At 47.7% G+C, this 27,122-nt stretch overlaps 1 protein-coding gene across 7 annotated transcripts in view; it reads left to right on the top strand.

The window, feature by feature from the left end:
- Positions 1-27,122, top strand: part of PTPRS (protein tyrosine phosphatase receptor type S) — a 247,059-nt gene that overhangs the window by 157,716 nt on the left and 62,221 nt on the right. For all 7 annotated transcript variants that reach the window (XM_084614680.1, XM_084614681.1, XM_084614682.1 and 4 more), the window contains exons 6-7: positions 10,095-10,205; positions 25,917-26,186. In XM_084614680.1, the coding sequence (XP_084470806.1) occupies positions 10,095-10,205; positions 25,917-26,186 (381 nt within the window). The remainder of the gene's footprint in view (positions 1-10,094; positions 10,206-25,916; positions 26,187-27,122) is intronic.

Below are 27,122 nucleotides of genomic sequence, written 5' to 3'. Positions count from 1 at the left end.
GTGACAAGGATGGTTTTACTTATACATTCTGTTGCATCACTGGAAATTCAGATGCAATTTTATTGGGCTGGTCCATAAGACCCACAAATTAATTTAATTGTGGCCCCCATTCAGCATAGCTCTTATGCACGTGCTTGGCTCCATCCCAGTTCAGCAAAATACTTAAGCGCTTGATGAATCAGGATGGATTCTAGATTTGAGAGCCTTCAAACACAAATGAAACTGATCTCCCTTAGTTTCATTGCCTACCCGCTGAGTGAAATGCAAATAAAGTTAACCAGTATGAATAGTGAAAGATAAATTAGAATATTAAAATACTTTGTGTCCATAACAGGAGGTATTACTAACACATTTTTAGATTATTTTTAACACAATTATGATGGTGACAATATCCCTTTGTATTTCCGAGCTGGGCTCGATTTGGTATTTCACTTAGAGCCACCCACTAAATTCACTGTTAGACAGTCATCCCAATAAATCATTTAGCTTCAGTATAGGATGTTTGTTCCTCTGGCTAAATCTGCTTTTTAGGGACCTGTGTGGAACTGACATCATTTACAGCTGTTTAGAAATTTAGTCTTCTTGAAGCAGTAAACTCACAAAACACTGAAAGTGACAGACCTGTCATTTCTTTCTCTGCTTCAGGAGGGAGTTTGTTCTATTGGTTAGAGCAGGAGATTGGCTATCAGGACTCGTAGGTTCTGTTCCTGCTTTGATTAGCTTCGTGGCCTGATTTTCAGAGAAGTTGAAGTCACTGAAAGCTCCATATGCTCGGCACCTTTGGGGAAACGAGACCACTGATTTCTGTCTCTCCATTCACCCATTTGCCAAATGGGGATGGTGAGATGGCACCAGGCTGTTGCCAGGCTTTTTTAATTACTGTTTCCGAAGAGCTTATCTATTCTTAGATGAAAAGTCCTGTAGAAATTCAGCATAGTTTATTCGTCTTATAAAGATGGAAATAAGGGACTCCAGGCAGACCTGCCAGGCATCATGCATCTTGCAGAGCTCATGCATTCCTGCACAACTGATAGAATGTCACTCATTTACCCAGTGCCCTGTAGCCTAGGGGAAGGTGCACTGAGCTATAAGACAAGAGCCAATGAATTCTAATCAGAGCTCTTTCACTGACTGTTAGTAATATTTCTGTGTGCTTCACAAGCCGTTATTAAGCAATGCAGTATACCTACCTTATAGGGGGCAACTGTCATTCATCGATTTTACAGATAGGATAACTGAGAGGTTGGATAAGGTCATTGCAGTCAAGAATCCAGGTCTCTAGCATGACAGACCCAGATGTCATCCACTTTGCCACACTACCTTTCAGAAGAAATAGGCCAAACTATGTGCTTGTGTAACCCACACTAACAAAGGGTGGATCTTTGTTCCTGTCTAGTGGCTAGACAGCAGAGAAGTTTGAACCTGCTACTGCCCAGTGCTAATGTAGTTAGCTCAAACAGTGGAGCTTACGCTTTTCGTTCCAGAGATCCCAAGTTTAAACCCAGGAGATAAACCAAACTAAGACTTCTTTACTCTTGTCTGTGCTGTCTCTCGCTCTAACCAGTTGACCATACTCTACTCCCGGAAACAGGAACCATGGAATCCTGTTCTCCAGCATTCTAAATGCTAGTTCATAAATAGTTGTTCCCCGCTCGGTCGGCTGCTCCTCGCAGAGAAGGGTATGCCTTCCTCCTCCAATAGCTGAAGTAAGGGAGGGCTGTGTTGTAGATCTGATGGTTATGGGGTCAAATCTGTCTGGTGACCCATATGGAGTGAAATCAATGTTAGCATGAGGATGCTGGAATAATTATCTAAATTATTTCACATTGCAGGACATTGTATGGGGATGTGAATTTAGAGGTTACAGTAGTAAATTTTTCTCCCCTTTGGGTTGCGCATCTCATGCTTGTATTTTGGTTAACGGGAGCTGTCACTTTAAGAACTGGGTGTGGCTGACTGAGCGTGTGTTTGTGAGGAATGTAATGTGTGGGAGATGTTGCCTAAGAGTGGAGCAGGGTAGAGAAAACCCTGCCTGTGTGAGCTCCACTAATGTCCAAACTCAATTTGATACATTTATCTTTCCAGAAAGCAAATCTCGCTCTTGAGGGTGTAGCACTTGCTCATATTGGGGTGCGGGATGCCTCAGGATATGACAAATGTGCTCCAGAGCCTTTTGCCTGAAGGCCATCAGTAGGAAGCCTGCTCAGCTCAATCGGGATTAAAAATCATTGCCCGTTAATGGGCATTTGGTGGCCCCTATACAAGATGAGTTTAGTGGGTTTCCATTACAGATCCCACATCACAAGCTCACCATCACTCTTGGCACTACTTGGCAGGCTCACCAGAAAGGCCAAGAACCTCATGGGCCATAGAGACTCAAATGCCCATTACCTGAAGAGGAGCTCTCCCCAGATTGGGACTGAGATATGCTGGCAGGGCAGTGTGTATGGGAACCTTCCCATGCTGCTGCTCTGTATAGGAACTGATTCAGTGGGAGGAAATGCACCCCATTGAATTAGACTGAGTTTATGGCTGTATGCAAACTAGTTGCAACCATGAAAATGAGCTCATTACTTGATTTGCATAAAATTAGAAGTTCTGTCTGTGCCTGATTCTCTTTTATGCTAAAGCCTTTACATTTCTCTAGCTGTGCAAAGGGGCTTTACAGTGGGTGTACATTCCATTTGCACTTGCTTTGAGGTCCCTTTATACTGCTGGGGCAGGGCAGCGGGGCTTCAGTGTTACTAAGGATCAGGAAATCTGAATTTAGGGACATTATCCATAGACTCCTTTTTCCATCTAGGATCAGTTCCTCCCTAACACTATCCAGGTTATTGGAAATAATTTACCTCTGACAGACTTTGGGCCAACTAACCCTGAGGGTCACTGGAGGAATTAAAAGCTGGGATTTTTCAAAGGAGCATGAAGAAAACATCCAAATTTGGGTACCCATCTCCCTGAGGCCTTTTTGAAAATCTCAGCCCAAGGATGGTCTACTTGTTACACGAACAAAAAATGTTCCATCTTTATGTTGTTGAGAGAGAAATTTACACTTCATGACTACACAATGGAATTGGGTCAAGCCAATGTCTGGTGCCTGCCTGTGTTACCTAGAGGGGAAAACGAAATACTCTGCAGCTAACTTCTTAAACCTTACGAGCACTGAACCCTTTTGTATCTTGTGTGTCGTCTTCTGCTTTTGAAATAACTGGCTATAACAAACTTTTATTTTTCTTTTCCTTTCTGTTTTTCATTATTTTTAACACTCAGAGACCTTTGGTAAGTTTTGTTCGATTTAAAAAAAGAAAACTGAAACAAACCTGCTAATGTCCAGGTTTGTAACCCTCGCCCTTTAAACTAATTCCTTCTTAACAGCTTTTTTGAGAGGCATGTTGTGCATTTCTTGTACTAACTCCTTCAGTAGGGATATTCTGCCCTCTTAATGAACTTCCGCAGGGGTATTGCAGGCTACAAAAATAACTATCACCATCATAATTAAAATATATCTATATGAGGAAATATAACTAAACACAAACCTCCTTACATTGGATAGATTTTTTTCATAACTTAGCAACAGTTGTCCTGGAATTCCCCAATTAGACCGTAGCTCTTACCCTGGAACTGTGGTAATTGTGTTCACACCTGCAGGAGGTCTTGGAGTTTCACATCTAATGGGGTTATTGGCATTGTCTGAAGTGAGAATTTATGGGGGGGGCATCAGGCACTGAATTTTAAAATGGAAGCCGTCTATTGCAGGGGTTTGGGGGAGGTTGTGCGGGGAGTGATTAGACAGAAATGTCCCTTCTAGATTGTTCCTGTTTCCTGAGGTGCCAGGACCCTGATGGGAATCTGCTAGCAACACTCACGTCACGTTTTCCTCCCTGTGCCAAGTCCCGACTTGTTCTCAGACAGGATCAGGCATTAAAATTGCAGCCAGTCCTTCATGCTAGCTTCTTTGTTGAGGGTTTAGAAAACTGCTCGCCACCCCCGGGAGAGAGCAAGGCACACTCTCACACGTGGCCTGGTAGGCCGTGGTGGTACGTTTCCTGTGGTTGCCATGATGATGGCACCTCCACGTCTCCCATTTTCAGGGCTCAGTTTTGACCCATAGCTTGTTGTTTAGAAAAGACGGAGGGGGAGGTGGTGTCAGTACAGGCCCCACGTGCCCGTGGCGGGGGATGAGGCTTGGGCGGTAACCTGAGAATGGAACCGTGCCTGGAGTGCAGCGTCTGTCTTGCGTCACTGAACTCCAGCGAGCAGCCTGACCTCCTGGGCTGATGCAAACTCCACGAGTTGCCTCTTGGTGATCAGATTCCATGCCCTGAGAGGCTGGGGAAGACACTGGGGGTATGGCGGGTATCTGTTGCCCATGCCACTTGAGCCCTGGCAGCCCCACTATTCCAGAGGCTCACCCTCTGCTTGCATGGCCTCTAGCAGCCAGGGCTATCACTAGATTTTACACTGTTCTAGATGAACTGGGAAATTCCCCACCTTGCTGACGCTAAGGACCATGTTTCCAAAAGGGCTAATTTGGGGGCACCTTTATCAACCTTGAGCCTCATTTTTCAGAAGTGCTGAGCACCCACAAACCCAGTTGCAATCAGCGGAAGCTGCATGGGCCTATCGCCTTTGAAAAACAGGCTCACGGAGGGCTTCATCCAAAATCAGAGACCACTTCTGAAAATTTGATCTTATGCATTTAGCTGCCCCTGCTATTCTGGTGCTCTGTGCAACCACCAGTCCCGTCCTGTCCCACAGAATCAGTCCTGCACTCTTAACGCTCATTCAGGCACTGTCAGCCTGCTATGTAAATAGGATTGCCAACCCTCCAGGATTGTCTTGGAGTCTCCAGGAATTAAAAGTGAATCTTTAATGAAAGATTATGTCATGTGATGAAACCTCCAGGAATACGTCCTACCAAAATTGGCAACCCTATGTGTTAACCCGCTATGGACCAGAGTTGCTGTCCCCAAGCAATCTCAGGGGGATGCATTTGGCCACTGGAGAATAGATTTGTTTGTTGCAATCCCCTTCCAGCACTGTCCAGCTGCCACTAAATTGAATATGAAGCTAGTTAGATGTGAAACTCCAACAGTGAAAATCTACCATCTGTGTCCCAGAAACCATTCGGACTATTGCTTTTCCTCCCCACAATCGGTCACTTCCATTTTGGTCCAGATTTCATCTCCTGTATTCGAGGTGTGGGTCCCATCAGAAATCTCCCTGTGCCATTCCCAGATCTGTTTCCCATGCACCTGGCTGAAATTGGGAAGACGAGCTCTCCGCAAGCACTGGAGCTGCTGTCACCTATTCCCATGGGCTCCACTGGGAGTGAATGTTTAACGTCAATCCATAAACTGATAATTCAGGAAGGCAATGGGTCCTGCCTTCCATCCATACGTGGCCATGATTTCCAGTGCATTTCCTCGCAGTCAGCGTACCTCCACTGAAAGCTGCTGTGTCCAGGGCAGTCAGATGCGCTGTAACAGCCAGTCCCCAGCAGGGGGTGATGCACGGTTCTTCTCGTCTCTGCCACCCCCATCCTTTAGTCTTGCTCCACATTTGCATCACAGATGGTAGATTTTCACTCTGATTTTGAGACAAAAGGGTGTATTAGAGGCTGTTTGTATTTCCACTGAATCTATCTATAACCCTCTGCTGCTTTCTCTGTCTCTCGCTCTCTTTAAAACCTGCCCGTCCGCTCCTGTGTGGAGATAGTCCAAGTAAACGGTCCTCCCACCTCTTTCTTTCTCACCCGCGCTCTCTGATCTTTGTCCTGACAGCTAACCAACCTGCTTTATTAACCTTAGCGAGTTCCTAACCCTAACTAGATGCTAACATTTCTCCAGCAAACTGTCTAACCTTTTAACTAGAAGTTGAGTCTAACTAGAATCTAATAGCCTAACAATATAACACTTCTCTTCCCTTAACCCCTTCGGAAATAATTCAAATAAAGGTTAACTGTAACCAGTGATACATATTTCTTTTTACCTTCTATCCTGAAAAAGGTGCACTGAAGTGCAAAGAGAGAAGGATGAGCAGGGCTGAAGGATAAGGAGGAAAGGATGGCCTTATGGTTAAGGCAAAGGATTGGCAAGCAGATGTCCTGCTCTTGCCTTTGCTTCAAGCTTCCCTCTGTGACCTTGGCCAAGTCACTTCACCCTCGGTGCCTCAGTTTCCCAATTGTAAAGTGAGGATAAGAGTACTTCTCTACCTCGTGGGGGGAACGAGAGGCTGATATTTGTCAAGCACTGTAAGATCCTTGGATGGAAGGTGCTGCCGAATGTCAGAGTATTATTACCACCGAGGAGCTGTTACGCTTCTATATGGTAGGGAGAGTTTGGAGTGGGGACTTGCCAAGTCTGCCCTGTTTTCAGGATTGGGGTAAAAATCCATTTCTTGAATGAGTTGTGCAGCAAATCTGAATGCCCGTGGGGAAAAGGACCCTCCATGTTTTCAAAGGAAGGTGGTTTCCAGGCTCTTGTGATCTCAGGAGTATGACAGGAAATCAGAGGGAGGGGCAGTGATGTCACTTGCCAGCCATGATGTCATTCTCTCTTGCCCGCGAGATGTCACATGCGTGGGCAGAAAGCTCATGATGGGCACTGCCAGTGGAGGCAACTGGAGGGGGTTTGGCTGAAGGGAGCTCTGGAGTGTGGGAGGTGGCCAACCACAAGGCTCTTCCTCCTCTCCCCGAATGCAGGGAATTCCGAGAGTTAACCCCCTCTACAGTTTATTAGGATGGCTTCCAGAGCAGCTGCACCAGGCAATCCCCTTTGCATGTTTCCCAGGTACAAAGGCAGTGACATGCCCTTGTATCGCACCTGCAGCTCTTTCCTAGCACGTGGCTGTATCCAGTGATGTTCTGCAGAGCCAGTCGTTCTCAGTGTAACTAGGGACCACAGGCCCAAGGGCGTTGTATGAAACGCTGTGCCCAGATGCATCACTAACATGGGTGTGGAATTGGGAACCAGGAACTCTTGGTATCTAGTCTCAGCTTTGTTGTGTGACTTTGGGCAAGGTTCTGGGTCTCCATTTCCATGTCTGGGGTAAGAGGTTAATAATGCTGACCACACTCCCCATGGGCTGGGAGGATAGAAGCAAGTTTGCCCAGCTACCCAAGGGGTACATATTAATACTAGCTTACGTGGACTGAGGTTTCAGAGACTCCCTTTCCTTTGTGACCGATGGAGGGAGTGTTGATTTGGCCAGCCTCCTCCTTTTCAAGTTTAGTGTCATGAGTAAGCATCCCCCAGTCTGAACCGGAGTGTGCTGCCAGGAGTCCTTTTCCCCCAACCCCCTCCAGTCCCTCCGTGGAATTAAAGATGAAACGTGGTAGTGTAGGAATTTTCCTGCCAGGAATGATCTTCCTTGAGCTGGGTCCTTTTCCCACCGGCAGTCCAAGCGTGTTTGGTTTTTTCACTCCTTTCACTTCTTTCCTTTGCTTCCCTTGCAGAAGGTACTCCAATCCGAGGTAAGAGACCCCCCTACTCCACTCACTCAGTCACTCACCCACCCGCTCCTCACCAAACAACTCCTCTCCAACTCAGTTCCTGTTTCATGTGATCTCTGCTCAACCCAAAGTCTCTTGTTGTTTGTTGTGGTTTCTGCTCCTGCCTCACCTTTGGATATTTATTTCTGTGTTGTCCGTCTTTATTTTAAATACTGTTCCAGCGTCTCTTTCTGTTTGCTGGGGGAACTTGGTGAAACCTTTTATTATTCTAAAACAAGGCTCAGATGCTGCTGTCTGAAATTTATGGTGGAGGTTTAAGAGCTAATCTCTCCAGGGCTGTGAAGGACCCAGGTGTATGTCTGGCATTAAGCACGGTCAGAGCTTGGTAACCACTCAGGGGCCTCATCATGATTGGGGCTGAGTCCCCTGGAGCCCTTGACGTCCATGGCAGTGGAGGGTGCCCAGCGCCTTGCTGGAGCAGGTCCTCAGCATGCTCATTCCCAAACCCCTAAAGAGTCTGTCTTTCTTTCTTTCTTTCTTTCTTTCTCTCTCACACACACACACCTCAGGTACTTCTTGGTAAGTAACTTTCATACCCAGCCTATCTCGCTGGGTCTTTCACCTGAAGGGAGTGAGACCCTCTGCTACCATTGGAAGTGAATGGGATTTGGATGCATGACTCCCATTGGCCCCTTTGAACATCCCAGCTATAACTTCTAGGCTCTTCTTGCTCTAGGAGCCTCTATATGGGCAAAATTCAAGCCCCGAATTCTCCACTACTGATAGCAATGGCAGAGGATGCAGGCATGTCTTACCACCATGTCCACACCTGCTCTCAGCAGGTAGTGAACACACACCGACCTGTCTACAATACAGCTTCCCTCATTGCTATCACCGGCAAAGCTACCCTCGAGGAAAATAAAGTGGTCCTGATTTCCTTTGTGTAGACAAGACCCTGGCGGTGCTTTCCCACCTGCAACCACGTCATTCTGTTCCCTCCTCTGAGTTCGGTTTAACATCTCCCCTGGCACTCCCCATTCAGACGAGCACCATTGTGAGCTAAATAAAACCTTGGCTGTGATTAGGGGAGCTGACCCACGGAAACGAAAGCTTCACAGAGCCCCCACCTGACACAGCCTTCTCCCAGCTGAAGCTTTCGGACAACGGAGAGTGCTGTGGCTTCAATCCTGTAAGAAATCTGCTCAGCTGAAGTCTCGGTGGGAAGGTACCTATCTGCTCGAGTTCAGGGGCCGTTTGGTTTTCAAGTCACTCTGCTGGATTGAAACCTCCGTGGGTTCTTTTGTTGAGAATTTGGCTTTTTTTTTCTTTTTTTTTTTTTAATTCTATCCAGTCTGCACTTGGGATCTGCCATCCACAGGAGTAACACACGCACTCACTCTCTCTCGCTCTCTCTTTTACTCATACTAACCCCCTCCCGTTTTCACACATAACAGTTTTCTCCTCTGCCCCGCAATGAATCTGAAACTACAATCAGCAGTGACACCTTTTGCACCCCTCTCCCTCGGTACTCTTCTACCAAGCTGCAAATTTTTCACACAGTCAGGGAATCTTAAGGGCTCTGATCTCCACCCTTGTCATGTGCACATATATATAAGAAATATTTGATATCATGTTGGTTTATTATAGGATATATACTTTAAGTAGAGTCTGGCAGACCTGATGCTTTCTAGGGTAAAAAACAGAGGTGATTTTCATCTATGTAGTTATGTGCTGCATATTTATGCAGGTCTCTTTTGAACTAGTTGATGGTAGGAGTGCTTAGTTTGGACTTGGGTGTATTTTCATCAGCTGAAATAGTGTACAGGTATAGAAGAAGCCCTGATTCTCATTGGCCTGGTCAGGGGTACCCGCCATTCAGATAGGATAGAAACCCATGTGCAGTTTAGACATCCCAGTTAGGTTTTTTATGCTGTTTTCCCTTAAGCACGTGCACTGGTAGAAACACACTTTTCAAGTACTCTCTCAGCTCCTGTGAGTCTAGTGTTTATGCACACAACGAACCCAGCGGTGACAGGGATGGCTCAGGGGACTGGTAGTGGGTTACAGAGCCTTTCATCTTGAAGGCTGGTTCAGTTCCAACCTAGATCAGGAGCGACAGGAAATCACGGCCATCAATGGCTGTTCGGTGGCCTGTGCGAGATGAGTTGTTGGTATTAGTTCCTAGAGGAAAATGTCCATATTGCAGAAGACACCAGAGTTGGTGTTTTTGATGGTCTTCTCAGCACAGAAGGGAAGACCTGTGTGCTGAGCTGTCCTCTCCCTGTTAGAAGTGAACCCCCAGGTCAGGGTTGATGCAGACTGGTAGGACAGCATGGGGCAGCTCGTACTGTTTCTACCCACGTTGTAGATCTGGATTTTGGGGCCCGGGGCGGGGGGTGTTGGGCTGGGCGACTAGTCCTGCAGTGGCAATGATCATTCTGGTCCAGGTTTGGTACCAGCAATGCCCAAAGCAGTGAAGTTCTAGCATGGTAGCGAAAAGCCCCACACCCCGGGCCACCATTCGGATCTGCGTTGACGCTGGGGGGAAACGACGGGGGAGGGTGTTGGTGCCAGCCCCCTCTTAAAAAAAATAAAATAATAATAATAATTTCTTTGCTGCCGTCTTCTTCTCTCCTGCCAGGTGGCCTGCAGATTGAGAGCAGTGAAGAGACTGATCAGGGGAAGTATGAATGTGTGGCCAGCAACAGCGCTGGGGTGCGCTACTCTTCACCTGCTAACCTTTACGTGAGAGGTAGGGAGCACCTCGGCTCAGAACGCTGGCAAATGCATGGGCTCCCTCTGCCCCTGCTGTTTGATTTGTTTCCTTCCCGGAGCCAGGGGGAGGAGTTCATCGTGGGGGAGGGGGTGGAAAAGGGGATCCAAGGGCACATCTGGGAATGAGTGGCGGAGCGCAAACAGCAGCAATATAGAGGCCTGACTCCCCATTGTGAGGTCAGCTCTGATCCCCAGGGTGCCCCAGGAAGCTGGCCCAGGAACATTAAAGCTCTTGGGTCAATGTGGGGTCCCATCTTGAGAGGGGAGCGCATGGTCTCTGCTGCAGAGAGGCTGTGGCCACTTGTGGGGTTACCACCTTTCCCATGGAAGTTGCAGGAATTGGTACGGTCTGCTCAGCTGGTGTGAGCTTTAGAGGAGGCGGGGCATGGTCAGCTCCCTTGGGTGAGCCCACCCACCCCTGAGTCTCACCAGAATGGAGCACTGGGATTGGGGGACAATCGGGTGTCCAGAGCAGCAGGCAAATCTCACCTTGCCACGCAAGGGCAGGGGAGGGGTGATTGCTCTTGCAGGGCAGCGGAAGGGGGATTTCAGCTAGCCCATTCCCTCTGGGGACATTGCTCTCCAGCTGACCTGGCAGGGAGCGGTGCGGTCTGGCACTATTCAGTGTGGAGCTTTCCCAACATGGGACTGATACTGCACTGGACTGCCGGTCTGGGACTGAGACTGCACTGAACTCATGTTCCAGCTGGCTTTTCCTTCCTGAGCTCCCTGACCACAGGGTCTGCCTAGCCCTGGTTCCTTCTGGAGACACCTCTGGCCTGGGTATATGTGCATGGTGAGAAGCAGGCTCCACCAGCACGATCCTGGGGTAACCAATGGGAAGTCCCCTTACCCACACAGCTTGGGGGGGGGGGGGCAGATGAAATAGGAATATTGAATTCCTCCTATGCTTTTTAGCACTTGCTGGCTCAGTGACCCCCTGCATTTTCTTTGTTGTTCATCTGGTTTAAGTTCTCAGATGGGTCATATTTTCCTACAGACTAATATTTTTCCACAGCAAAACCCTCTGATTACGAGAGAGCAAGGGCCAGCCCCTATCACTGTAAAACCACCATTCAAAGAATGTTGCATCCCAGTCAAGTGTTGCCATGTCCATCCCATTTGGCCAAGGAAGTGTTCCCCTCACCTGCATTGACGCTGCAGTTAGATGCAGACCCATGCTCTTGTGTGCACTCCTCTCTCTGTGTCTCATGCTCACTGAATCACATGCACATGGAGAGAAGGCTTTTAATTATTTAAAAGCTACGTTTTTAAAGAGCCTTTTGTGGCCAGCTGGAAAATCGCTTCTGAAATTTGCCTTGTCATCTGGGCTCTGAAAATCCACAGGTGGGAACATCATAAATCCAGGATCTGACACCACACAAGGGCTAAATGAATTGCAAGCAGCTTTTAGCTGGAATGGGCTTTTAAAAAATGTGTTGAGTTTGTTTGGTTTTTTTAATGTTGTTTTTAAATCTCCCTGGCCTTTCTGGTCAGTTGAAAATCGGCCAAAGGTTCTGGTTGCCCAGAGCTTCTTGTCTCAGCCCCTGGATGAGTCTCGGCTCCAGGTGGATGGCCATCTATACCAAAACGTAGCCTGCGTGTGCACCTGAAGCCTCTGTGATCCAGCGTTAGCTGCTGGCTGAGAAGGTGTAGAGAATACCATGGAGGCTAGCTCATGCTGTGTTTGGGGTGCTTTTCATGCTAATTCCTTGTTTCTTGTGTGTCAATTTCACTGAAAGGTAATCGAAGTTCTGAAATGCAGTCATTTGGGGAGGAAGTGGAGGGGGAAGGTCATGCACACATTTTTCTTCCGTTTTTGTTTTTTAAAGAGTCTTGAACATGCTTGTGTTTCCAATTGACTTGTTTCTCCCATAACATGCTTGTCTCTATAGAATACCAGGGATAGGTGTTGTAAGTTTTAACCTTGCAAGGAAATGTCTTTTCTTTTCTTCTTTTTACTTATTCATTTATTTATTTATTAAAGTAAGTCTTATATTGGAGTTAGCGTGAGTGCAGTTGGGTGGGGGGCGGGGAAGGGCTGGGGAGCCAAGGTTTTCAATTAGGGGATCTTCTTTGCTCCAGGTCCACTCTGCCTGGAATAATCTCTATCCCCTCTCCTTCTGTAAAACATCAGATGAGCTTGTGAAGGTGAGAACTCCCTGCTGGGGCTCTGCCCCTCTGTTGGGTGCTAATTCTGAATTTGGATTGTTCCCACCCTGACCTCTTCACAGAGCTTGGATGCTCTTAAACACAAGCACAGGAGGGGGGGATGGAAGGAAGGAAGGAAGGAAAGGAGAAAATAAAAAAGGTCGTTACTATCTTTTTTTCTTTCTTTTTTTCCTTTTTTTTTTTTTTTTTTTTTTGGTTAAAAGAGAAAAGAAAAAAAATCAATTTGCAGCTGACAGCCTTGAGAAGGCCTTTTTTTACTCTCTCTGTGTTTCCCCTATTTTTCTCTTCTCCTCATGTCATTGTGTTCCGCATCAAACCCCCTTAACATCCCTCAGAGCTACGAGAAGGTTGGTGTGGTTTTTTTCTTTTTTACTTTCTTTACCCACATTTTTACATTCTTAAGAGAAAAAAAAATAACGAAATAAAAAATAAATAAATAAAAAAAGAGAAAAAGCAAGAAATCTTTAAGATGAGCGAGACCTGCCCGTTCCCGGGTCTCGCAGAGATGAGTTGAGTTGCATTGTGGGCCTCTCTATGCATCCTTTGGTAATGTTGCTGAGTTCTTGCACTTTTTTGTCGTCATGGTTACCTTGCCGTTTGGACATTGGGCCTGATGCATGATAGGAGAATGTAACGATCGTCTTTGCATGCCACTCTTTTAAATTAATTATTACTATTATTTTTCCTATATATATTATATATATAATTTATTTTTAATCTGATTTATTTGAAGTGGATTTATTCTTTTCTTATTGTTTCCTTTTGGGTTTTTTGCTTTCTCTTGGTTTTCTCTTTCGGTTTGGATTGGTTATGCTGTGCTGTAGTTTATTCCAAACGCATTGTGAGAAGCCAGTGTTCCTGCCCCCAATGGTAACTGAACCTCCCCAGCCCCCCCGAAGAAGAAAGGAGTCACACAGCTCTAACACCTGTCCATGGAAGTGCTGCTCTTCAGGACAAGCCTTGTTTCAGGGAGGGAGAGAGACTGGGGATTGGAAATCCTGGGTGCTTTTAACAAGGGATCGGCCCATTACCCCAGTTCACCAGCAAACCTTGGAATAGTACCTGGGGTGTGTGGCACTGGACATGTCCTGTACCCAAACTAAGACCCGCTCCCTGCTTCAAGGAGTTTGCCATCACATACATGGAGAAGCCAGTCTGCTTGCAGGCCAGGATGGGGAGAGATGGGGAACTCTCTCTTGTGCTACTGAATCCAACTCAGTGATCCCCATCCTCCTGCCTCCTTTGACACGCACATACACGTATGCACAGGCCCCAGTTACCAGGCACTGGATCTTCTCACCACCAACCCATAGCAAGTCCGCTCTAAAAAGAGGCGACTTGTCAAGATCCCAGCTGCTCCAAAGCCGACTGTGCACCTTCTACCTGCAGCCAGGTCTCAGGGCTATACCTCTCTCCATTTCCCCCACACACACACACACACTCCCAACCCCGGCTTGTTCAACCAGCTGCTGGGCACAGATGTATGTCAGCAAAACCAGCTCCAGAAACCCTCCTTTCTGAAGGGATATGGGTAGAGATGAAAGTGCAGAGGCAGGAAACTCAGGAGAAGCTGGCTTGATGCCTCTGGCAGCTGAATCCTTGTTGTGAACGACAACAAGAAATGTGACCAGCTGAATCCTTGTGGTAAATTTGGTTTGGCTTCGGGGATTCTCTGCCGCGCACCCCTTTTAGTCCCATCCACTCCCCCATTGTCTCTTACTCTCTCACACACTCCACGGTAGTGACTCCCCAGGCAGGAGCGGGCCGGTGGATTTTTACACAGTACTAATCAACTTCTGGGTTTTGCCTTTGGAAAATGGACTGCCCTCCCCTCCCTTGTGTGTAGCTTTTACCCCCTGCCAACCAGGCCTCCTTATGCAATACATGACCAGACAGGTGGCTTTCCCAGCATACAGGTATTAAAGCTGTGTGATTTTTGAGAAATCCAGTGCAGTATTGACACAGTATCTCTGTCTGCCTCTCTTTCTCTCTCTCTTCCTTTCTCACTGTCTGTCTTTCTCTTTCTCTCAAGATGCTGAGATTTCAGTGCTTGGACCCTTAGTGCTGGTATTTCGCCTTCCCCTCCAAATCTCCCCATTTCCCCTGGTTGTAAGGTACAAGGGTACCACTCAGAAATGCTGCATTATTGACAGTGTCTTTCTGAAGTGGCCAATAGTGGCTCTTCTGACTCCATCTCAAGTGAGACAAAAAACCCTCTATAAAAACATCTATTTAAAACCAGCGGAGAGGGTAGAGCCTGAAACGAGATTTCCTCAGGACCAATGGTCCCAGGTATAATTGTCACTGATTACAGGATTTGCCTTCATGAATAGGAATTTGAGTTTAAAGATTCAGGTAAAATAAAAAGGGATTTACACACATTTTTAGAAAAAGGTTTTGGTCTTTATAAAACATTTCTAATGTGTCCAAACTGCCCTGCCAAGGGTAGAATTGCCCCTCTGCTCTTCAGTGCAGTGGATTCTGCAGACGCATGGTGATCTGAGAAGCTCCTAGGGTTAAATCCAGGTTTTTTTAAGTTCCAATAATAACAAGTATAAAATAAAACTAAACAAGTCAGTCGAGATCGGATTCCTCATTAAACGAGATGTTGTCGCTCAAATGGAAGTTCTGGATGTGGGACAGAGAGTAGGAGGGTCTTTCGCATGTGCTGCGCAGGAGGTCAGGCTAGATGAACCCAGGAAAAGTCCATAGTGGTTGAAAGGAGCTGCCCTCGCTGGGCTTATGTGGATAAAGCAGAATTCCCTGCTAGTGGGGACTCCTTGAGGGACCTAGAGAAGCAGTGGTCCAGAAGGGCCTGATATCACTGAAGAATATTTGGATATTCTGAGATTTAGGGCCAAACTGTCAAAGGTATGTAGGCACTTAAGGATGTAGCTAAAGGAGCCTGTTGGGGTTTACGAACACACCTAAGAAGATTAGGTGCCTAACTCCCATTGGTTTTGATACCCTGAATACCTTTGTAAATCTGAGCCTTAGGGTATATTTACACTGCAGTTAGACATCCACCGCTGGCCCATGCAAGCTGATTCGTGCTCACGAGCTATGTGGCCATTTGGGCTTGGGGCTGCAATCTGAGCTCTGGGACCGTCTCACCTCACAGGGCCCTAGAGCCAGGGCTCCAGCCCAAGCCTGAATATCTACATCTCAATTAAACAACACCATAGCCCGAGCCCATGAGCCTGAATCAGCTGGCATGGGCCAGCCGAGGATGTCTAATTGCAGTGTAGTCTAATCCTTCGTAACTATAACTAAGGGCTTGATCCAAAGCCCACTGAAGTCAGTGGGGACCTCTCCGTTAATGTTGGTGAGCTTTGCACCAGCCCTACGTAAAATTGGAATTTTGTGAATTTGGGATGTTAGTGCGGGTGGCCAGCTTTATTTAAAGATTAGTACCTCTCCTCCTTTTCTAGCTAGCAGAGGACCCATTGCTCTGGAGCGTCTCTCAGGGCAGGACGGTTCAAAAGGGTTTCGGCAAGCTCAGGCAAGACAGGAAAGCAGCAGCTTGTCAGACGCTCCTTGATGATTTTTTGACTCTTGCCCATGTGGGCTGAGGTGCTCGCTCCACTTTGGGGGCCAATGCCGGGATCAAATCTCTGCGTGTCTGACCGTCACGTCACTGAGCTGAACCAAAGAGGCCCAAACGTTGCCCAACAGAGGTGCAACACTGGCAGTTTACTAGGAGCCTAGATAATTCTTACAATGCAACCATCCTCTTCTTGAAGAGGGAGGCTAGAGGCCCCAGAATGTAGTCAGCTATCTCAAGTCGAGCGGCCTACTGCTTGGCTCAGGAAGGAGCATAACACACCAGGACTTGAAGTCTCTCTAGGTCCTCTCCCTTGTTAATGATGAGGGAACCTGCACAGTGTACCTCAGAACTCTGTGGGCTATGCTTTAGCAACCTCTAAGCATGCAGGGTTGCTGCTGCTAGACTTCCTTACCTTAGGAGCGGTGAATTGGTTGGGTTTAAGCATCTCCCAAAACATGCATGGAATGTGGCATCTGGTGCTTTATCAAGTATTTCAGAAACGCAACAGTTGTGTTGCTGTAGGTGTGACCCCATCCCTCTCTTTGCTGGCCCAGGAGGGTTAAGATAATCCAGTATGTGTTTAAATAGCTGCACCGTCTCTGTATTAGGCATACCTATAGCAGATCACTCTTAACCGTACTGCATCTGTGCCTTTTCCATTATAATCTAGCCTTTGCAGTCCAGTTCTTGCTGAGAATGTTCCAAATATTCTTCAGGGTTCTAGGAAAAATGCAACTTGGTATGGGTTCTCAGGTGCAATTAGGTAAATAGCTAATAGAAGAATACACTAAATCAATTAGAATATATCTCAGTGGGGGTTGGAGAAGTGGTTTTGGAGCTGAGCTGGGCCAGCTCGCGTTACAGTGAACTCGGCAAGTATAACTTAACAAATGCATTAAAAATATGGATCATTTCAAAAATTAATCTCATTTAGGCACCTGACTCTGATTGAAATCAATGGGAGTTAAGCACCTAAATATCTTTGGAGATCTGAGTCCCAGCCCCCTACCGTAGAGAGCTGGGCAAGTTTGGGTCACTCAGGACTGTTAATCCAGAGCAGTCTGTTGCTCCAAATACCCCTCAAGAGGCATGTGGAGTGGTGTCCTCTTGCTAAATCCGTGTACTGCCAATGCCTGGGAGAGGCTAGAGAGATGGGAATGCAGAGACTAGCAGGGGAGCGTCCGTCTGCTGCAGGATGCTCACGGGTTCTAAAACCCTGGGATGGCATTTGTGTGAGGGAGTCTTAATACTAATCCAGAATAGCGTTAATATATTTTAGAACGCAGCAAAGGTGGGGGGGGGGTGATGCCACTCTTGATCCCTGCCACCTCATTCTAGATCCCCTGTAAGTCCATTTTCCAGCATACTGTTAACATGTTCTGGAATTCAGGGAGGGGGAGTGACTGTAATACATTTCAGAGCACCACCCCTACCCGAAAGTGTTATCATAATACCTTTAAAGAAAGTCACTCCAAGCAAGGAGGGACACCCTGTACAAGTTTGGGGTGTTCTTAGCTCTGAAATTCGAGAGTTTAAATATATGTCTACACAAAGCAAACAAACAACTTTGCTGTGTTTCTGCAGAAGGATTTCTCACCAGGAAAAGCAACTGGAAACAAAAATATATATGTGTGTGTATCTATAAAGGACACTTTGCAGGAACACTGTGCTGTACTGATCTCGAAATCTCTGCCTGACTGTGTCTCTTACACCTTTTGCATCGCTGTTCTCTTTGTTTTAGGGGAAAAGAATTAGATTACACCTTGTCAAATTAAAAAAAAAAAAAAAAGTCTGTGTCTAATATTACAGCAGCTACAATGGAGCTGCTTGGAAATCAATTGGGTTCAGATTATTTTGTATTCACTCATGCAAAAGCAAAAAAAAAAAATTTTTTTTAAAGACTAGAGATGTTCAGCCAGCCTGTCGCTCAACTGATGTGTTTAAATGGCAAAATAATAACCATGATTGGGAAGTACTGACGGCAAAATTTCCTCCAGACCAAATCCAGATCTTGCTCTGATTTTTATCTTTGTAGGATTAATGAAATTAAGAAAGAGCTGGGCAGGAGGAGGAAAAACTTCTTGTCCTCTGGAGGGACGGAAGTGGGAAATCTGAACAGCATCTTGCCCCAGTGGAGCGAACTGCAACTGGAATGGGAGACGAGGGAGCAGGGCGGAAGAGGGAGAGGCGGCTGTCTGGAGAACGGAGGGGGCAGAGAGAAGGCTACCTTTTGGGAGGGGAGGACAGGTGTAATCTAAACTTCACTAATAATGTAGAGGCTGCACATTATTTTGGCACCCTTTCCCCTACCCCCCGTCCTCATTTTGGAGTAAGACGGAATGACTCCTGTCTCGCCAAAATGGCCGATAATGTCCGCCTTCTCACCTCATTCGGAGCAGCAGCTTGCTGAATGTCAAAACGTTAACACCATTTGATTTTGTTTGGTGCTTTCAACCAGTCACTTCACTTTTATTCCTTCAGTCTTAGTTTTCTCTTTCTTTTATTTATTTATTTTCCTTCTTTTTTTAGTTGGTTTAATGTGAATCGGGGTTTGAAGTGACGGGTTCTTGTCTAGCATCCCCTCCCTTTCCCCCATCCCAATATCTCTTTTTCCTGAGCTAATCCGGAAGGGGGTTAGAAAGTGGAGTCAGTGGGTTTCGTCAGCACAAACTGATTGATCAGTCCTCAGATTTCTCTCACCAGCTGCGTCCTGGGAACACGGTTTAAGGACGGATTCTGGTGTTGCAAAACCCAAACCTGGATCTTCCAGTGTCTCTTCCAATCAGGTCTGTAAATCTGCCCCTTAGAACATTGGTGTCTCTCGTCACATGGATCTTCTGGCTACTTTTCTATCTGGGGAGAAAAAAAACCCCTTGGCAATGTTAATGAGTATTGTCTAGTTGGTCATGACTAGTTGAAAATGCCACTCACAGAGCACAACCTGTGTTAACTTCCCTGCATTAGGAGGAAGCGGCAGTAAAACCAATGGGCTTTACCTGGTCTGTTGGAAGATAAAAACCACAGCCCTTCTTTAATCTGTTCAGTTGCTAATGAATTGGATGTTAAACAGAGTTTAACTCAGGGCACAGATATTTGCTTGTGTCGACAAGACACTTGGCCGCTTCCAGTCAACCTAATATCATGGGTCTTACTATGCATCACGTTGTGTATAGTGAGCCTCTCTTCAGAATGTGGGTTGACGTAATTGACTAGAACCACAAGCCTCTAGCATTTAGTTCTTAAAACCATGTCTGTTGATGACAAGCAGTATCCCTATTTAAAAAGTGCTTCCAAGAGTCTGGCGGCCACTGAAAAAATGTGTGTGTGAGAATGAGTGACTGATTCTGTACAACAGATCTGGGCTTCTGGAAACTTGGGGAGAAGATGACATCCAATCCAGATGTCTCCAGAGCACAGGGAGGGTTGGATCCTGAATCTTGGATCAGGCCCATTTCCACATAAAACTGGTAAAAGTTTGAGGTTCCGGTGTGAAGGTGGAAGGGGAAAATGAGAGACATGGGGTGGTTGTTGTTTGCTTTTGTATTATGTAGCATCAAGGAGCTCCAGTTATGGGTCAGGACCCCGTTGTATTAGGTGCATGCAAACCCTGGACAAAGAGACCTCCCCTACCCTGAAGAATTTATAATCGAAGGACAGCAGTTACAAATCCCAACATAGCTGTTTCCATTTTTCACATCTCCCCAACCCCCAAATCCTGCTTTTTATCCTGATGCTGCACATGGGGAGAGTCTGTCAAAGAGAGCTGGAGAGCCACCCAGAAATGTCATGGTTAGGGTCCTGCTTCGCAGCAGTTAAAGGGAAATGAAGATGGAATCCAGTAGCTTTAGCAGATAGTTCCTTCTCCGTTGTCATTCACAGCTGGAACGGTTTTAAGGCGGAGGTTGTGGTCAGCAAGGTGGCTGTGGGGAGTGCCTGTGACGAGGCTGCATTCATTTTCTGTCTGGATCACCTACCAGCGTGGTTGTGGGAGGAGGAGAGATGACCTGCATCGTCCCCCGTACAGCCCCTCTCCATGCCTGGGGATGTGGGGTAGCTAGATGGTACTGCAGAGTCAGCAGATATCTAGCCCTCAAAACTCGTCGGAAAGGGTGGCAATCTGGCCCTGTAGCTGCACTTTGGGTATCCCGGTCCTCCGCAGTGGATCTCAGCCCCTGGTGACTGAGGTCCAGAACCCTGTCTCCTCTCCTTTCCGGTGAGTTTCAGTCTGGCGAAGTAAGGGATGGCAGCTCTATGCCTTTAACGCCGCCCTCTCCAACTGAGCCCATTTCTAAAATCGGTCTGCCTGGTTCTAGGTGTCAAACAGGACAGAGCCCCAGGGAGTGATGGCTCTTTTGCCAGAGCTGCAGTTTAGAGACAATACCTGAACTGCGTGGTGACTTGTGTTACCAGCAGGATTCCACAGGGTGTCAGGGCTGCATGGAATGAGATTTGGTCCGCTCTCTCTGCCCACCGGTAGATCACTTGCAAAGTGACTGACACCCTCACTCCTTCCACTGCCACCAGCACAGACCATTCCTGTGGCAGAAAGCGCTGAGCATTTGTAGAGGACATTCAGTGCCGTCTAATGGTGAAAACCATGGCAGGGAGTCAGGACTCCTGGGTTCTGTTGTGGGCCCTGCCGATGACTCGTTGACCTTGGGCACATCACTTCCCTGTGCTTTAGTTTCCCTATCCGTACAAGGGGGATAATAAATAATACGAACGTCTGAAAAGCTCAGTGAGATCCTGGGATGAAAAATAACATAGCAGGGCAAGGCTGTTGTTGTATTTTGGTGCTGGCAATTATCTGTCCCAGAGTGAGAATCCCGGAGGCGGCTCAGCTCTGGGAAAGAAGGGAGGTAGGGGTTACAAGACATCTATTGCAACCCTAAATGAATTGTATCTAGAAGGAGAACCCTCACTACCCCTCCGCTCTTCTTGGGGTTTCCTCCCAGTCGTTCCAGTTGTCTCCGATAACAGCATCAGAGGCTCCTCTGGTTGCATTTTGCATTTGATTTTGCTCATCCGGCTGCTGCTTATGAAACCCAGCCTGGGTGTGAGCAGCCAGAGCTCTCTGCTCAGTCTCTAACTGCTGTTCAAACCTCCTCACCCCAAGGCTCTGACCTAGACACTGACCCGGAGTATCTCAGCTTGTGAAATCTCATGTCAACCGTCAAATAGGAGTGGTACAGCTATTAAAATAAATATCAGCAGTGATGGCTTCTAGTGTGGCTCACTTGCTACCCAGACCGTACCAGACCTCCAGCGAGGGACCCTCTGGGTGTTTCTTGTTACAGTGAGTGCTGTTGTCACCACCCTGAGCCCTGCCTTGCCTGCATTCATGTGCTCTCTGCATGTCTCCCGTGCTAATGCAGGAGTTGCTCTCATTTCCCGTGTGTGTGTGTGTGTGAGAAAGAGAGTGAAGCTTCTTTAAACCAGGATACTGCCCACAGAGATACTGCACCTTACCAATGCTTTCTGTCCTCGCATTGCTGTGTGGCCAACCATATTCCAAATTCTCACCCTTCATGGGATTCCCAGGTTCTTGGTCAGGGATCAGGACCTGCCGTTTGCTTCCCACTTGCTATATGTGCTAACTGTCATTAAAGCAGCCAAGCGGTAATGCTGCACTGAGGGCCTGAAAACCTGAGCACCTCCGTGTCCGTGTGGGGTGCTGCAAATCGGCACATCTCTGAGCAGCTCTCAGCTTGTGTTTTGTGAGTGGACCCCGTCCTCTACCCCCGCCGGACATGGGCAGGCAACACTGGTTTGTTCCCTTCAGACTCCGATTCTCAGCGCTCCGCCCCCATTGAAAGATGCTTTTCAGTTACGAAATTGTGATTTCTTCTTCCTTTCTTTTTTTCTTTCTTTCTTTTTTTTTTAATTAATCTCAGTTTGAATTTAACTGTCTTGTTCTGTTTCCATGACAACTCGGTGTTTGCATCCCACCCGCCGTTGTTTGTTGCTGTCAGTGCTGTTTGCTGACTGGATCTTGTCCGTCAATGTGTGTCTCCCCATTTCTCCTCAACCTCCCCCAACCCACCTCCCCCAGGAAGTGACATATCAGCTCCTCTTTGGAAGACTCATTCCCACCCCCCGATCTGTCTGCATGTGACCCCCACTTGTTTCTTTTCAAGTACTCTCCATCTTGTCTCCAATGTGACTGGCGCAGTCTTTATGTGGCTCCATTTTCTGAAATGCCACCAGCTCCAGGGAAGTAGCTAGGACTCTCTGCTCTTGCCAAGGCCGAGCGACTCATTCAGACTGGATCCCAGTGGAAGGAAGGATGGGAACAGCAGCTGGGACGCCTCCAGCCCTTCTTGCTAGGGCTAAGAACTTCCCGGCGTGGGGGGCCTCCTGCCCATTTGCCCCAGCATGCCCAAGTGTGTTTTAAACCCTGTCCCTCAGCCTCTGCTGGTGTCTAGGCACTGCTCCTCAGCCAGGCTCCAGGGGAGGAGATGCCTCCCCACTCTTCTGAACCAGTAGGTCCTGCCAAACCCTCCCCAGCAAGGACCAGGATGTAAGTGAAGTTACACCCCCCCACACCTTCCTTTCCCAAGCCAATGACAACCTCTAGGTGAGGCTATACACCCTCCCAGTTCTGTGCCTTTCCCCAGCTCGGGTCAAGGTGGGGAAGCATTCATGCCCCTTTCTCTTGGGATCTCCCTGGTGTGCCGAGTCTCTATGCTCTTCATTGCCTGAAATCCTTGACTCTCCTTGTCTTCCCCCCAGGCCCTGCCCCATTGGTGCTGCTGCCCTCTCTGGCTGACTGCACAGAAGCGGGTCTGGTAGCCAAGTGGGGAGAGCTCCCCTTGAGATGGAGACATCTGGGGAAGGAGGCAGGGGCTAATTTTTCCATCGAGCCTCCACTGCAGGGAAACAGCTTCTGGCCTGTTGGTAACAGGGAGAGGGATAGGCCTCCATTGGAGGTGCGCCTTCCAGAAAAGCTGGTTGGTGCTGTTCTAATAACGCTCTGTGGTTCTTCCCCTCTGAATGATCTGGGTTCCGACACCTCGTGAGCAGCTCATGCAGCTGCCAAGCGGCTCAAATTCTTCTCCTTCCTCCAAGCAAAGAAGATCGGGAGCAGGGGTTAGATGGGCAGGCGGCTGGGCTGTATGGGTGAAGCTAAGGCAGATACGGAGAGCAAAGGCTTTGCAACTAGCTTGGGCTGTGACCGTGTGCCCCCAGCCCCCATGCAGGAGGGGGCGGCATTTCCAGCCCCGCCGCAGGCTGGATGTTAAAACTTGAATAATGGAGGTTTTGGTTCACTGGCAACTCCCAAAAGTGGGGGGATGGGAGGGAGGGGAGAATTGTTTTGAATCGAACAAAACATTTTGTGGGACCTGTAATTGGATGTTTTGGGTCAGTGATGAGCATTTTTAATTTTTTAATTTTTAAAAAATAGAATGGAAGGAAATGTCAGAACCAAAAGGCATTTTGAACCCAAAATTTTAAGCATCTGAACTTGTATAAGGATTTATTTTTTGCAGGGGGAGGGGAGTTTCAGCTGTAAAATTTCACCCGCTGCTAATGAAAACTCCATCCTTCCCCCACAGCAGCGTCAGGCCTTGTGTCGCCAACTGTTCCGCTCTGTGGGAAAGAACCCCCTCTCATGGGCCATCTCCTCTCCCAGCAGTGCAACGCCCCGCCCTCCTTCCCCCGTCTTCATTCCCAGAATACTTCATTCTGCAAGCCACCATTTGAGAACCTCGGTTAAGGAGCAACCTGAAGCTGGGTTGGTGCAGTAAGCTAGAGGCTGATCCAGGCCACCAGGTCTAAGGAGATCTGAAGCCACCATGACCCAGTGGGGAGAGCTTCTGGGCCTGATTCTCTTTGGCACCAGTTTTGTATGGGTTCAGCTCCCAATGACTTTAGTGGAGTTGCTCTGGATTTACTGTGCTGTAGGAGTGAGGAGAATCAGGGCTCTAGCCTGTGGTACTGGTATCCTTACTCGCTGAGTACATGCAGGAATTATACAGGTATCTCTGAAGCCTGTAGGGACTCATCCTCACACGGCTCTTTCCCCTGTTGCTACAATTATACCTGCAGCCTCCCCAGCCTTTAACCCTTTGCCCTCACTCCTAGGATGGGATGTTGCCCTATTCAGCTCACTCCCAACTACATCTCTCTAGGTCACCTGTTGTCTGCCCATGATCCCTCTTGGACTCTGTGGGGTGTTATCCCGCCATCATACACAGACTTAAATGGAATAAATAGTAGGGGGGTCATCCAGAGACAGATGGGGGGACTTATGGAGATCCCACTCCCCTAGGGCCAGCCCTTGAGCAGGGAGAGGTTTCCGTGTCCCTTGGGCAGCCAGGTGCAGAGTTAGTCTCTGGGTTGGGTTTTTATGATTAAACTTCTCTCTGGTCCCCTTCTCCTTCTTTGACGTGTGAGGAAACCACCCAGCTGGTCCCTCCGTCCATCCGTCCCAGTCACTTCAGAAAATGGAGCCACGGAAACTGCGCTCTCTCTCCTTTGCATCCATGTTCTTCCCGTGTAAGGTCTGGAAGCTGCATCCACTTCTCTGCTAAGGAGATGCACAGAACATGTCACTGTTTTCTCAACGTTAAAGTTTCATTACCTTGTTTTTCTTATTATTATTAATTCTATTCTATTTATTATTCCGCCAGGGCTGAGATGTGACAATGTGAGCCACCACATTGGGTCACATCAGCTAGAAAAAGTATGCAGCATTAAAGTCGGTTTCCCCCTCCCCTTCCCCGTCTCTCTCTCTCTCCCCCCCCACTTTCCTCTTCTTCTTTCTCTCTTTCTGTCTGTCTCTCTCTCTTTCTCTCTCTCTCTTCAGTATCCATGTGGGCATTTGCTAGTGGCCCATAAGTTATACTCCTCTGCATTTTTTTCTTCTCTCTGTCTCTGTCTCTCTCTCTTTTTTTTTAAACCTATTTTGCATGATGTTTGTGACTCTGAGAGCTGCATCTATCGATGGAACCGTGTCAGATCTTAAAGAGGCTTCGTTAGGGTTTCTATACCCGAAAACCACAAAAATTTCATTAGAGTTTCTCATCTTTCCCACTCTCTCACATTCCAGGTGCGGGGGGGGGGGGGGGGGTCCTTCCTCCTGGACGGTTCTCACACATGGACAGACACACTCTAAATTCTAGCCTGCTCTGGGGGCGCCCCCCTGTCTTTTTACCTCTCAGGTGGCTTCTCTGGAATTTGGGGCAGGAGACCTCTTTCTCCTACTTGATTTCTCCTTGGAGTCTCTCCCCCCTCCCCCCCAGGGTCTCAACAAGCTGAAGGCCTTTTCAACAAGAACAGAGCCCTGAGAGGAAGCTTTCCTCACACCCTCCCCACCCCAGCTCCTCCCCGTCTTCCTCCGTTCTCCTTGACACTGGCCAGAAATGAGAGCTCGCTGGTGTGAGATTAGTCCTTTCCATGGGGCATGAATCTGCTACTCTGGAGAGGACCAGTTCACAACATGGCAGTGGGCTTGTTCCAGATTTCCATGCGAGAAGGAGGTGGAGGAGGGCGAATTAGATCCTACTAACAAAGGGGAGTGGGCAGGGGCTCTGGGGAAGCGGGGTGGGGAGCCGGGGCCCCAGCAGCTGTGGAGGAGATTGTTCGACGCGTGCAATGCCGGCACTTGTCAAGTAAAGATGAGAAATTGCTAATAAATTTTTGTGTATTTATCTGTGCTGTGATGGGTCTAATCTTGATCAATGGAACCCTGTTGCTATGAAATATCGCTTTATGTCTATATTCTATATCTTGTTTGTGAAGTAAAATTTATTTGAAGTTTAATTTTTTTGGTTTTGGTTTTTTGAATTTTTTTATTATTATTATTTTTTAAATAAAGGAAAAAAAGATGAGCCCCGTTTATATTTAAATTATCTTCTCCCCTTTTCTTTCTTTCTTTCTTTTTTTCCCTTTTTTTTCTTTTCTTTTTCTTTTCTTTTCTTTTTTTTTTTTTTTTTTTTGTGTCACCTCTGTGCGTCTCGTCCACAGTTCGCCGGGTGGCACCTCGCTTCTCCATCCTGCCCGTCAGCCATGAGATCATGCCCGGGGGTAACGTCAACATCACCTGCGTGGCAGTGGGTTCGCCCATGCCGTATGTCAAGTGGATGCAGGGGGCAGAAGACTTGACGCCCGAGGATGACATGCCTGTGGGCCGCAACGTCCTGGAGCTCACTGACGTCAAGGACTCGGCCAACTACACCTGCGTGGCCATGTCTAGCCTGGGGGTCATAGAAGCCGTGGCTCAGATCACCGTGAAATGTAAGAGAATGAGCATGTGGGGGTGTGACCATGCATGTGAGCGTGCACATGTGTGCAAGTGTGAGCGACCATGCAGGTGCATGGCCATATGTATGAGCATGCACATGTGTGCAAGCATGAGCAACCATGTAGGTGGTGCATGGCCATACGTATGAGCATGCACATGTGTGCAAGCATGAGCAACCATGCACGAATGAATGTGTGGTGGCATGACCATGCTGGTGATCATGTGGCTGTGTGTGGAAATGTGCAGATGCATGCGAGCATGTAGTTGTATGAGCACGTGAGCGTATGGGGTTATGCTCATGCACGTAGGCACATGGTGGGGGCGGGGGGTGTGAGAGCGATCAGGGATGAGCATGGTTGTATGAGCATATGGGTACATGACTGTATGCGATCATGTGGGTATAAGTGCACACGAGTATGGACAAATACACATGTGCGTGCATGAGCTTGCAAAGGCATTGCTGTGCATGTGTGTGTGTGCAGATGTGTGTGAGTGTGCACATGAGGATGGCATGCTACTGAGTGTGGTACAAAAAAATCCCCAACCGATTGGAAGCCACCAGCTTCCATCACTGGCTTGGGGCCTTTCCTGGCTTTAGCAGCTGTTATTTATCAGGGGAACCGAGATTCAAAACTTGTACCTTTGTTTTCATCCTGGGTCATGAGTCTGGTTGGCTGATGATGTGTGGGGAGCCTTGAGCGGTCAGGGGACTGGGGCTTGCATCCCACTCTTGTTCCAGTGTTAGAGGGGTCAGAACCTGCCCGTCTCCGGCATGCAGTTCCTTGCACCACATCCTCGTCGTGGTGTCTTACGGGAACCTTCTCTGTTGCCTCACCACATGAGAAACCCCAGCTTGAAGCTTGTGATTTCCAAGAGGAGCATAGATGTATGGCTGGAAGACTTCCCTCCTCAACTGGGGAGCATGAGCA

This window comes from Lepidochelys olivacea, assembly GCF_965140295.1.
Source record: "Lepidochelys olivacea isolate rLepOli2 genome assembly, chromosome: 25".
In the NCBI taxonomy this organism is placed as follows: domain Eukaryota; kingdom Metazoa; phylum Chordata; order Testudines; family Cheloniidae; genus Lepidochelys; species Lepidochelys olivacea.
The sequence above is the reverse complement of the archived record's forward strand: the minus strand, read 5'-3'. Positions and strand labels throughout refer to the sequence as shown.